This window comes from Caretta caretta, chromosome 1 (assembly GCF_965140235.1).
Source record: "Caretta caretta isolate rCarCar2 chromosome 1, rCarCar1.hap1, whole genome shotgun sequence".
Lineage (NCBI taxonomy): Eukaryota > Metazoa > Chordata > Testudines > Cheloniidae > Caretta > Caretta caretta.
Genome location: NC_134206.1, coordinates 46,738,270 through 46,752,166, shown reverse-complemented (window position 1 = coordinate 46,752,166; position 13,897 = coordinate 46,738,270). Strand labels below are relative to the sequence as shown.

The following is a 13,897-nucleotide window of genomic DNA, read 5'->3' as shown; positions in this document are numbered from 1 at the left end:
TATGAATTTTACATTTTCTTTCTCAATATTGGTATTTTTCCCTTAACCACTTAGCAGCATTTAAAGGTTATTTTAAGTTTCCATGTAGGCGGGAACATAGCCCAAAATAGGGCTACAGAAGCTCTCATTCTACAGAGCAATGGAGCCCGACGAGACTGTTGTGAAATCGAAAAGAGGGGTTCCCCCCTCAAAAGTAGCTGGGTAAAGCCAAATTCAGCTCCCAACTCTTCCTAGGGAGCAGTGTCTAATTCTATCCTAAGGGGCAACTGAGCTCCAGTGAGTGAGCATCTTAGCTGGGGGAGACAAATGTGTGTGGCAGGTTTCTTTTCTACCCATGAGCTACTAAGGATCCTTAAAAGGACTGCAAGTGACAAGAGTAACATTGCTTGGGTTGGAGGTCAGGGACTTGAGTTATGATTACATATTTTTGGAAACCACAGCATTTATAGCAACTTTTTTATTTGATGTTTAAAAGATTTCAAGAACAAAAAGTGATTCAGTGGAAAATGCCTGTTTTATATTCAAAAAGTTCTTTTGCAAGAACATGCATTCCCTACATTTACTGAGTAATCAATTTTAAAATTCACATGCATTTCTGAACTCTTGTAGTATATGTATAATATTTCAAAAACTAAGCAGCTATTGTCCTGAGCAATATATGAAGAGTCGTCTTGTACAGTTTTAAAATACCTAGTTCTAGGACATTTATAGTGACAGTAAGCAGAGAACAAATCATAATAGACTTTAAACATTTAATGTGCCTATTTATCAAGTAAGGCAACAGCTCTCCTGTGAGTAAGTTAACAAAAACATTGTATCAATGTAATATGAATATATTGTACACTGAACCTGTAGTATAGTATAAAGACACATACAAGAAATGTTTTCATGAACAGGAGGTTCAGACTACATTTGTGTTACAATAAACCAAGCTTGTATTCCACCATCACATGTGGTTCTCCCATAACTTCACTCTGCGATGGGTCTAGGAAATAGACAGTAAAATATTTACAAAGTTAGTAACACTTTGAAACAAACCATCATAAGACAAAATGACTACATTTCCTCTAGATGTATTTGTTTATAGCAGGGGTTCTCAAACTGGGGGTTGTGATCCCTCAGAAGGTTGCGAGGTGGATACATAGGGGTCATGAGGTGTCAGCTCTGTGGGGCTGACAGCCCTGAGCCCCCATTACATTAAATTACCCCCCACCCCCATTTTTAATTTATAAGGAGGGGGTCATGCTCAGAGACTTGCTGTGTGAAAGGAGTCACCAATACAAAAAGTTTGAAAACCACTGGTTTATAGCAACGTGCACATCTTGATTACTGAGAAAAGTTCTGTAGTGTATGCTGCAAATCTGTCAACCCTGTAAATATTTGTTCTAAGCAACAACCAGGGGGAAGGAAATCTGGCAAGGGTTTCCTTTCTAGGGAAAGGGAGGGAGGGGGGAGCTATGCTATGTTCAAGCACCAGAGAGTTACACATACAAGACCTAGGACAATAAATTAAGTACAACAGACAGAAAAACAACAAGTTTTAAACTAAGTTGAAATGGCATATCAGCAACATGAGCGTGACAAAAGAAAGATTTTACAAAGTCTTCAAAGTGATCAAAGCCCAGTACTTAGTTTAAAAAAAAAAATTAGAGAATAGTTATAACACTAAAAAGCAACAGTGAATATTAGTTTCAAGGGGGTGCATGTGTATAGAAAGAGACAGAGCCCAAGTCTAATAGGTAAGATAGTCTACAAAAGAGAAATACCAGAATGAGAACTTCAAACAGAATATACTAAAAAACCGCACTCATACTGGAGTGCAACCCAAACACCCCATATGGTGCTTCAAGAAGCAAGATTATGCAAGGGGCAGACTGACTCCCCCTTCAAATCAATCCCTGGAGTGGGGGCAATGCACGTTGAGGAGCAATATGCTCTGCCCTAATGGATAGAACAGACAGTGCTCCTTCCATGCACAGTACAAACTGGGCCTCTCTGAGGCACATTCCTTTCAGCACTCCTCCAGGAATATGGAGGCTCCATAATTTAGCCCCAGATGATAAAACCACTTCTCCAATAATTTTTATTGGCATTTATTCTCTTTAACTACTATTAAAGCAAAACTGTGTCTTGTATTTGGATGTGTACCATATCCCCTAACCCATGTTTTACATTTCCGGATAACAAGCAGCTTCACCATATTTATTTTTTTCCTGATACATCCCTTTTCTGACCCCTAAATTTAAATTAATAAAAAACAAGATATTTTAAAAACCTAACTGTCGGGGGCACAGAAATCTTGACTGTTCCCAAATCTCACCTTTCCCTGATAGCCCTGAGAAAATTTTGACAGCTTACAAAATCTTTGAAAGAAAACATATTTACCATTAAGAATATCCTCAAAACCAATGCATTCATCATTTCCTCTCAGTGTATCCAGCGCTATATTTGAGCTATGTAGAAACGGAAGACGCTGGATCTGTGAAAACACAGCAAGAGTCAGAAAAAACGCAGGCTTCTCTATATTCAGGCTTCCCAAGTCCAGACTGTAATTAAAAGTGACAGGCAAAATTCTTTGGGAAATGACAGAATGATAACATGGACTCGAGCGTAGAGATATTCTAGCCTGCACACATTTGTCTCAAGACCTGTCTGGCACCTTGTCTTATAGTCAAGGCATAGGATCTAAACATCAAAATGTACTATTATGAAAAACAGTTTTCAATTTCAGTAGAAAAATATGCCCACTGTTTTCTGCCAAATATCTGTGAATGGTCACTACGAAGTATCTTTACCTTGAGAGTTACGTGATTAATAAACATACATTTCAATAATCTGGTTAGCTACTTTATTTTCAATTTTATTTTTTCAATCCATATATCAAAAGAGAGTAAAAAGCACATCAACAGGCTATATCATTATTTTAATGAACTTATATGGCCTTCTCTAAGAGTCATTTAGGTTAAATTTAGATTATGAATATCATTTCTCCAATCTCCACTAGAATCAGCCTTAATGAGGTCTTTGTCCATGATTAGGGCTCCTAGGCTCTACAATAATACAAATAAACAACAACAAAGCTTGAGATTGGCTCTTGCTCAAAAGGACAGGTTTATGCCATATGAACCATCAGACCACTATATGATTGTGGAGGAAGGAAGGCTCCGCGCGTGTCACAGGCAACTGACTAAAACGAGAAGTAAAGAGCTCAGATCACAAGATGCACATCGGACAGCAACATATTTGGATTCACAACTGCCTTTGACATAGAAAAACTTTACTGGTAAGTTATTGCGAGTACTTGTTTTTTATATATAACAAAGCATAGCTGTCTCTTGCTTGTGGATATACTGGATTTGTAATTATCCATAATATTCGCTAGTACAGCTGCACTTTAATCAGTTCCAATACTAATACTATTCCAACTCAAATGCTGTAAGAAGATTAAGTTACGGTACAGGCACATATCAGTGGTGAGAGTTCATATTATCTTCTAAGAACATTAAAAAGATAACAATCAAAGGCCAACAGGTATCCTAAGGTTACAAGAATTTCTTCTCTCCTGCATAACTAAGGCGAGCCACACATAGGGGGAAAAAAGTCTCTTTGCTCTCACCACTCTCTCTTCCTGCCAGATATGCAAGAGGCTGTGGGAGAAAAAGCTCTCAGGAGATCTGCAGGGAGGAGTGACTGGGTGAGAGCAGGACAAATTCCAGCATTTCTTGTAAGTCTTCTGGTGTCTGCAGGGCAGGAAACCCACAGCAAACCTTATGAGGCTTGTTGTGGGCCAACGCTTAACCCTTAGGATGGGGTAGTTCCTTATTCTACCTCAAAACACATCTGTAGTAGGTGCCTCAGCTGTAAACAAGCCCAAACAGGCTTGTCAGTCTTTAATGACCTTAAATACATTCAGTGAGGACAAACCAGTCTATTATGGCTCCTGGGGGTACAGTGAGGGGAAGACAGACGTGCAGTGTTCAAAGATTATCTCACAAGGGGTGGTGGGTACAATCTCCCACTGAACTTAAACTTTGGGGGCTGGCTCCCAATGAACTTCCCACAGCTTACAAAGAAGGGCTAATGGAGGGGTGCACATAGGGTTTTACTGCCCTGATCTCTCCCCCACCTCCTTGTGCGCTCCAGCCCCCCAAACTCCTTTAGTCTGCAGAAGCAGAGTTCCCTTCCTATGAATTCTCAGGAGGTTTGCCAGAAGGAACATTGGTCTTGGGGAAGGAAATCAGGGATATAACTTCCATTCCCGTGGTCCTCCTCCCAGGGCCCGCAGGATGGGAAAATCCCACACAAGACTTAAGAAGTTCGGCTTTACTTCACCTGGAATTTGCTGTGATAACAGAACTCTGAATGTTTCAAATAACCAGCGTTAGTTTTATCATAAGTAATAGAGCCAGTTCTGCTTAGAGTTTGCTTGAAAAATGTATAGTAGATGAACAGCTGTTATCTAATGTATTTTGAAATAAACAAATGCTTTTTAAAAAGCATGTTTGCAGATATGTCTATAATTAACTAAGGCAATTCATATTACTAGAATAGTTTAAAGTGCCCACCTGCTTTGCTGCTTTGAATTCCATTTGAAGCTTTAGAGGTGCATGGAGTCCTTGAATATTTCTCAGAGTCGATAAATTCATTTTATCTTGGTTTAGCTGAAACTATCAAAAGAATTTTTTTTAAAGCTGCATTTAATTATAGCTATAGAAAATATATTTGTAAAATTATACTTCAGTGAACATGCATATGGAAGTTGTCCACAGCACAAATAAATTTAAAAAATGCAATAAATAGGTTGCTAGATTTATAAACCTCAGTGTGTAAGAAAACTGCCAAAACATTAACTCATTTGTTTTAAGCAACTGAGAAAGAAAATCTAATTTTAAAATCCCCATGCATTACATGCTGCTTGCTACTGGCTGAAACTGTATTTTGTTATTTTTGGCAAGCAGAATGCATTGGACTCCACCAAGTGGAGTAGTTGTGTATTACTTTAATAACTTCTTGAAATTGCTTAGTGATATTTTAATATATTAGTAGCCCAGAAAGAGGAAAGCCAAGCATCTTGGCCTAAAAGAATCCATGGCAAGCCTTATAAACTGACAAGAAGAGTAACTTTTTTTGCTTTAATTGAAAAAAAATAAGAAGCCTATATTTGGCAAACTTTTCCTATTTCCAGAATAGTGAAATTACTTTATATACGATCTCAGCAGATATTTATTTTTGTTAAATATCTTATACGCGAGTCCCACTGTTTTAAATCATTTAGGAAAGCAAGTGCTGAGTCTTGACTCCTTACTGGGTCCTCTGGCACTAATCAATAACATGAAATATAGTATATGGATACCTACTTAATAGGTACTGAGGTACTGGTTCCTGATAAAAGAAGTTGTGACTGGCCAAATAAACTTTTCAAGTATAAACTAAAAATCATTTTGCATGTATTTGCAGTACTTAGTGGGGGGTTTTGGCTCCAGGTTTTGCATTGATGCTACTGAGATCAGTGACAGAAGATAGTGATTTTTTTCTATTTTTTTTTTTTATTTTCTTAATATTCAGAAGTTATACTTGTGATGGTTATGGTAACAATATATTGGTGTAAGAGCCATTGATGTTTCCAAAGAAGATAGTTAGCACAAACAAGCAGAAGTATAAGTTACAGGACAGGATACCATCTCTAGGCAAAACATCAAAGGTCTAGTCAGTCTCTGTAATTTTCATCAGAAGTTTAGAAGAAAAATATTAACTATACTTCCTCCCCATTCCCCAGCTTCACTTCTTTAACTTACTACATTAGCCTTGCCAGTGTCTTTTGCTATTTAAAAGTGGGGCTTATGACATACCAAGCAAAGACATTTAGTTTCTTTGCTATTAATGCTATTTGTAGAGTTTATAAACTTCTACAGCAATAAGAACAGCCATAACCATTTCAGCATAATACAGGAGTAATATTTTGGAATATTACTAAAATGAACCTAAAAGTGTATCTCCTGAAGATGTTTAATTCTACTGCGTCAAATTTCCTGTGCTGAGATAAACCCTAGCAGTTCTTTCAGCTATTAACCAACTCCCCCGCCCAATCAAAAATTCATAATGAAATATCATTTTAATTGCATAAATTATATCAAAACAATACTATTGTTAGGCATCTTTATTCCATTAATATTAGGATCCTATTCACCAGTGACTGAGATGCACTGAAATTGCTCTGGTCAAGAAGTTAACATTAACAGTGGCCCTTAATTAAATTTTCTAACTAATTGATGGTAAGAAAACATTAAAAGGTTATCAAATTCAGCATTGCACTTACATTTTTTTCTGACAGTTCCAAAGGATGGCTCGGCAAAAGTTCATTTTTCACACTTGTAAAGCTACAAAGGCAAACAAAAGTTGTTTTTTTAAAGTCACAGAAGAACCAAAAATTACTGCGCCAATGTCTAGTCTGACATTAATTCCAGATACAAACATCAGTGCTCATTTAGAACAAGGAAAAAACCTATGCAAGAATTTCAGTCTTTTTCTGCTTCAGTTTCAAGCTTAACATAAAAGCAGTCATGTTTTTTCTTCACCTGGCTCCAGCTCACAAACAGAAGACAAATTTAACTTGAATACCTGAATAAACCCTGCTATTATTGGTTCACTTATGGATAATCTACATGTGTGACCCTAAGAGCATCCTTGTGCCAAAGGGTCTGCTTGGTATCCAGCAACGAGTTTCAGCTGCCCTGACCAACTCAATGTACTCCAACTCACTAATATTACAATCTGTATCTAAAAGGTGTAATGTAACATGTCACTGGAAAACTAATAACTTACTGATCATTAATATTCTTGTGTGACATGTACGGTCAACCCATGAAGAACTTTACAGATAGGCTGGAAATATATGACTGAAAGGTGTTTATCAAATCCCCCGACATGCCTGGTTTAAACAGGTTTTCCCCAAACAAAGGAAAAAGGCCAGGTGGGGCCAAATTCAATGGGCTATTCATTTGACAAGCTGTATAAGAAATTGCAGGAAGAGATCATTTGCACTGTAAAAGTCACTAGTGGAGGAGAAGACAACAGAGTCTGCAGAAGGCATCATGGCATCCACACCCAGCAGTGAAAAGGAAATTTATCTAGGGGTACACTTCAGAAGTTTACTGGACTATAGAGGGGGAGTGAACCCCTAAATTATCCTTCACCTTAGGAGACAAAGGAACCAAGCACTTTAAGCTCTGTGAAGAGTCCTCACCAGAAAGTCTGGTTAGCCAATCCTGGAAAACAGACGTCAAGTATGTCTACACTACAATGTAAGCCCAGAATTTGAAGAACTCAAATTAGCAGACCCTGGGTTTGTTAACCTAAGGCTTGAGCGTCTACACTCATTTGTAATCACAGGTTAGGAATTGTTGAACTCTGGGTCCTAACCTGGGGTTCCAAAGTTTACACTGCATTATGTAGGTCTGAGTCCAACCACCTATATCCCAGTCTTCTGAGCACCCTCCTAAAACGTGGCCACTCTAGCCTTTTGTTCATGGTGCAGCATGGGAAAACTTGACTGTCCACCCAGCTTGCCTGTTCAGAGGATAAAAAAGTCATCTTGTGGGATACTTTTAGCAGACTCCCAGAGCACAAGTCCAGTGGGGCTACATCTACTCTACAAAGCAATAGGGCTTGAACACGGGGTCACGGTTTGACTCAGGCTTGGACCTGCCACCCCATGGGGTCTTGGGACCCTGGGTCCGAGCCCTGGGTTAGCACAATTTGTGTGTATACAGGCAGGATTAGGTTTGAGCCTGAGTTCGAACTCTGAGTTTACACTGAAGTGTAAACATACCCGTGGCGAGAAACACTTCTTTGAACAAGAGACTTAAACCAGGTTTTAGTCTTAGAAGTGTTTTCACTTATTTCCTTGTAATCCTTTCTGTCTTTATTCTTGGTATCATCTATGACTTTTTGTTTAATGACCGTGTTTTACTTTTACCATAAATCAATTCTGTGCTGTGATTGAAATAAGAGCATTTGTAGCCCCCCTACCCCTATGAATTAATAAGCTGCAGTGTATTGTCTTTTTAAAGGAGCAACAAATGACTACTCTCTGAATGTTCAGGAGGGCTGGACACAGCACAGTGACATTTCTGGGGAGCTTGGGAGTTCACCGATTGTTACCTGCAAAGCAAGGTTTGGATAACAAAGCCCTGAAGAGTCTGCTGGCAAGGAGGACAAGCTGGTGTGTCAGGGAGTTGTCACACAGCTTAGCAGTAGCAAAACACTGACCTGTAACTCACAATTCTGGGAACCTCAGCAGATTGTAGTAATGGTAGATGGTTCTGTGGAAATTCAGGACTGGGAAGGCATTGGGGTCACTATGCAAAAAAGTAACTGGATGGTGGAAGCCAGGGTGTGACCTGCATGCTTGTAAGGCTGGCTGGTGGTATCAGGGCAGTGGACCATAGCAGCACAGCATTTAAGACACCCACAGTTGTAGGGCAGGTGGTGACACAACTCTTACCAATCTGGGTTGAACATCACAACATGGTACTTGTTTTGACATTATTTCATTTTCAGACAAACCTTAATTCCCTGACTATACTGTTACATGCAAGCCTTGGATTATCTCTTTCTGAATCAGTTTGATAAGCATTTTAAATTTCAACAGAAATATTTATACTTCTATTCTACATGTATATTTTATATACGTGTGTGTATACAGATATGGTTCTGACCACCAACCATCTGAAACACTACCAAGTAGTGTAAAAATATTAGGCCATTTTCCACACTGTTAATACTGTTGCATATGCCATTCATAGCTGAAGTCAACCATTTTGGCCAACGTTAAAAGAGCACACGCAACTATTATTATTTATTTATTTAAAAGACAAAGTTCATATATGCGCAGGGATGAAAATTAAGCTTTTTCTATCAGTTGTTTAAAGGTACAGCCTTATACAGATCACTAGTTACACAGCTGTTTGTATTTATTATTTGGTTCTAAGAGTAAAGTTTCATAGGAAACAAGTTCTTGATGCATAATGCTCCTACAATAATTATACGCAAAGTGACTACACCAGTGATTCTTAACCTGCATCCTAATCAGCACACAGCTGTGGCCCATGTAGATGTACAGGTAGTATATATATCGTGTGAATGCGGCCCACATAACACAGAGAGAGCTGCATATGCAGCCCACAATGGTAAATAGGTTGATAATCACTGGACTAGACATATCTTTTGATATAAAGTATACGGCCAAGAAGCGTATATTCTAAAGCAGGTGCATAATACATAAAAACTTTCTTCCTGCATACTTAGAATTTCAATTTGGTTATGGTAATAATATATTAGCAGGCAGACAAGGCATACCCTCTGCGTAGAATATCATGACCTCCAAATGCTCCACTAGCTGAAAATTCAGCAATTGGGATGCTATCCTTAAGCTGAGATCCAACTCCTCTGGAATTCTGAAACAAAAAGCAAGGATTACTTTTACAGAATTAGGCCCCATTCAGCGCTTCTGTTAGCTCTGGCAAACAAAAATTTAGATTAATCTTTTGATCTTTATACCAAAAAAGAGTTGTTTGATGTTTCTTTAAAACTACATACGCACAAGCCTTAGTCTTCAGGGTAACTGCTTTTTAACTGAGACTATAAATGACATTTAATTAGGACACCTCAAAGTGATTTAGCAGTCCTTAGATCTCTTGGAATAGTGTAATATCATGCTGTTTGCTCCTCAAACTTGCTAAGACAGAACAAAAAGAACAACTTAACGCTCTTTTACTACATATATGGGAGTACCTACCTAAACTGGGTCCCCATCCTGATTGGGGCTTCTGGGCACTTCTATAATACAAATACAAAAATGACTGTGCCATCAACTAAGGTTTAGGAAGAAACTTCTGTGAGCAGATTATTCCATAATTGTCCACTACAAGGTTTCTTGAACTCTTCTCTGAAGCATCTGGTTCTAGCCTCTGTCAGATGGAGGATATTGGACCAATGATCGGACATGGCAATTGCTATTTTTCTTTATGCAAAGGCAAAGGGTAGTAAAGAAGGTAGAAGATAAGCCCTATAAAGTGGAACTGACTGGTGTAGCTGTCTGGGGAATTTTATATTCAATTCAGTTTTGAACGCCTTTTTACCCCAGAAACATAGTAACAAATTAGAGGGAACTCAGGGAAGATCAACAAAATGTAGGTATGTAGGTATTTATTTATTGGGGTGTGGGACTGAAGGCATTGACTTTCAAGGAAACATAAAACAGTTAAATAAATGTAGCGTCATCTACCGATTAGAGAACTGGACTGGCACTCAGGAGATCTGGACTCTATTCCCAGCTGTGCCATTCAGCTACTGAGACTTGGACAAGCCACCGCTCCTCTCTGTGCCTCAGTTTCCCTTCTCAAACTGCCTGATTTGTCTATTTGAACAGTAAGCTCTTTGGACAGAAACTGTTTCCTACTATGTGAAGGTACAGTGTTTAGCACAATGGAGCCTCCTTGCACTATCACCACACATATTTGGAATATGAAAATACAGGAGAAATTATTATTGTACAAGAGGGAATGACTAGAAAACAATAGGATGAAGTAAATAAAGGCTGAAAAACCAGAAATATTCCCAAGAGTGAAACACATCAAGTACTGCAAAAAGAAGTACTTGATTATCCTTCATTTTGTTAGGCTAAACAAGCCAAGATCCTTACATCTTCTCTTGTAAGGCAGGTTCTCCATTCCTCTGATCATCCTAGTAACCATTCTGTTCCAGTTTGAATTAGTTTTTCTTAACCAATGACTAGAGACCAGAATTGCACACACTATTCTAGATGAGGTCTTACCAGTACTATGTACAATGGTAATAATGCTTCCCTATCTCTACTAGAAATATCTTGCCTGATGCATCCTAGGATTGCATGAGCCTTTTTCACAGCAACATCATGTTTGCAGTGCATAGTCATCTTTGAGTGATCAATATAACCATATCTTTCTCTTGTCACCTCTAACTGATATGATCCCAATTTATAGCAAAAATTATTATTGTTAGTCCCTAAGTGCATGACCTTGCACCAAAAGCAGGGGTGGATACCTAAACCTTAATCTTTGCAAAGTCCTGGGAAAGGAATAGCAGGAGGCATTGCCAACTCTAGCCACTCTATCACAAGTCTTACAACATTTGGTGGTGTTCTTAAAGCCCCAACTCCTTGAGTCAAATACTTCTGTAAAAACCTCAGCTTTCATTTCTTGGAAGTAGTTGTCTAGCCCTCATGGCTACCGAGCCAAGTTTAAAGACGCCCTCAAATGCGCCCTCAAAGCTCAGAAACCAGAAGGCAAATAAAAGACTTAACTCTCTCCTCCCCCCCACCCCAAGAAAACACCCACAACTGACATGAAATCAAACTCTCATATGCTGGAGCCAGAGTTCGGGATGCGGAGTAGGAAACAATCCCAGAGTGGGGGGAGGGGGGAGAGAGATAATCTAACAGATGTTCCCATCCCCGAGACACTGATCCCACAGGGGGTGGGCGGCGGGGCTGGTGCCATGGCGGCCCTGACCCTGCACGGGGGGAAGGGGGCGGGGAAGGGGCGAGGCAGGGAACGCGCCGGGCGGGAACGCGCTGCTGCGGGCAGGGGCGATTCGCGCTTCCGGTTCACCCCCGGCCACTGCTCCGAGGCACCGGACCGCGGACCACGAGCCGCCTCCCCGCCGCTGAACACGCCGGGCCCGGCCACCCCCATGACTCAGCACAGCCCCGCCGCTCCTAGCTGCCAGACCCGGACGGGAGCCGTGGCGGGGCGCAGGGCCCTCACGGCGCAGAGGTAGCCGCCAGCACTACCACCGCCGCCTCCCCCCCCTCAAGCAGCGGCCAAAGCGCTCCCGGGGCCCTGCACCCCGAGCCCGAACTCACCATCTCGTCCCCCTCACGCACAAGCCACCCCTGCTTCCGCCTGTGCTGATGACGTCACTTCCGCGCTCAGCGCAGATTATTACGTCATACGCAAGAAACGCCATGAGGCGAGGCAGGGCGGGGTTGCGGCAGGGCCCGTCCAGGCAGTGAACGCGCGCGCAGTTTGTAGCGCTGCCTCAGGTGCCCGGGCTGGGGCAGGTCGCGTGGGGCGCCGGGCCGGGCCGGGCCTTGCAGCGTGTCCGACCGCGGGGAAGAGCCGCGCGGGCTGGACACGGGGCGGGGAGCCCGGCCTCGGGGCCACGCCGCTGACTCAGGCGCCGGCGCAGCTTTGTGCGGGGAGGTTGCTGGGACCTGTTGGCCCGGGCCGCTGTTTCCACGCGCCGGCCAGAGGGGACCCGCAAGGCGGGATGAGTCCGCGGCGGCAGCCAAGGCCAGTCCGGGTGCGGGGTGTGTTAGCAGGAGTGGGGTCCGCATGGCGTCACGCGGCAGGTAACGGTCCTTCGTGCTGGTGAGCCCTGAGCTGGAGCACGGGGCGCATCCAGTGCGGAGAGCCAGCCCCGAGGCAGTGGCGCGGGAGCAGGGGCCGTGGCCCCTCCCGCTTTTTACCAGCTGGAAGGGCGAGCAACAGGGGGGCAGGGCCTCGGGAACAAGGGGCGATGCGAGGGGTGGGGCCTCGGGGACAACGGGGGGGAGGGGCGGCAGGGCCATGGTTTGGGTATTGGTGCCCACCTCTCAACTCCCCCACCCCCCACTTCTAGGGACCTTCTGCTGCTCCTGTCCAGAGGAGAGTAACCAAAATGATAAAAGGGTTAGAAATCCTGACCTATGTGAAAATGTTAAAAGAAGCGTTGAGAAAAGAAGACAGAGGAGGGGTGACCTTGATAGTCTCTTGTTAAGGGCTGTTACGAAGAGTTTGGGGATCAGTTATTCTCCATGTCCACTGAATGTAGGACAGGAGGTACTGTAATGGGATCAATCTGCAGCAAGGGAGGCTTATGTTGCATATTAGGAAAAGCTTTCTGACTATAATGGTAGTTAAGCTCTGGAATAGGCTTCCAAGGGAGGTTGTAAAGTCTGTGTCATGAGAGGTTTTTGAGACTAGGTTGGAGAAACCTAGACCATCCCAGCCAGGTGTTTTAGTGGTCTCATATTAGTTCATGGGGCTGGATTTGATGGCTTCTCAAGGTCCTTTTCAGCTCCATATTTCTATTATTCTCTTCTTGAGTGGAGAAGGGAACTGCCAGCCAGGCAAGAGGCTCTCAGCAGCAGTCGTCTTGGTATTTATAATCAATTTATAATTTATGGTGATCTATAGAGACCTGTGTCAAATTTATGTTTGATTTTTACCTGCTATAGAAGACATAAATAACTTATGAAGACTTTCTGAAATCCATCCATTTGGAAGGTTAATGAAGTGTGCATTCATTTGTTCCTCCACAACTCCAGACGTAAATATCCAATACCTATATTATTGATTTTTTTTCTAAGAACTGAAGTTCAGAAATTTGTCCACTTCACCTCATGTTTTGCCAAAAATTGCTCTTTTGCTACAAACTTCATGTGTGAAATTTGATGTGCACGGAGTGTAGCTTGAAGGAGGTCATGTGTATGTGCGAAATCAATTTTATACTGGGAACGTTGTTTTTCTATTTTATTGTTATACAGTACACAAAAATAAAGACTTTGCTACAGCCTTAATTCCTGAGAGACTCATGCCAGTCAGTTTCTCTTAGCATAGGCGCCGATTCCATGGGTGCTCTGGGGCTGGAGCACCCATGGGGAAAAAACGGTGGGTGCTGAGCACCCATCAGCAGCCCCCTCATCAGCTGCCCCCAGCGCCTCCCACCCACTGGCGGGCCCCACAGATCAACTTTCATAGAATCATAGAATATCAGGGTTGGAAGGGACCCCAGAAGGTCATCTAGTCCAACCCCCTGCTCAAAGCAGGACCAATTCCCAGTTAAATCATCCCAGCCAGGGCTTTGTCAAGCCTGA

The 13,897-nt window shown here is 42.0% G+C and overlaps 1 protein-coding gene across 1 annotated transcript; it reads right to left on the bottom strand.

Moving 5' to 3' along the window:
- Window positions 1-442: 442 nt before the first annotated feature.
- On the bottom strand, window positions 443-12,033 carry POMP (proteasome maturation protein). The gene is made up of 6 exons (XM_048846575.2): window positions 11,903-12,033; window positions 9,358-9,455; window positions 6,317-6,377; window positions 4,566-4,667; window positions 2,386-2,479; window positions 443-985 (listed from the first exon to the last, which is right to left on the bottom strand). The coding sequence occupies exons 1-6, from the start codon at window positions 11,903-11,905 to the stop codon at window positions 918-920; spliced, it is 426 nt and encodes a 141-aa protein (XP_048702532.1). The 5' UTR covers window positions 11,906-12,033; the 3' UTR covers window positions 443-917.
- Between the last annotated feature and the right edge of the window lie 1,864 nt (window positions 12,034-13,897).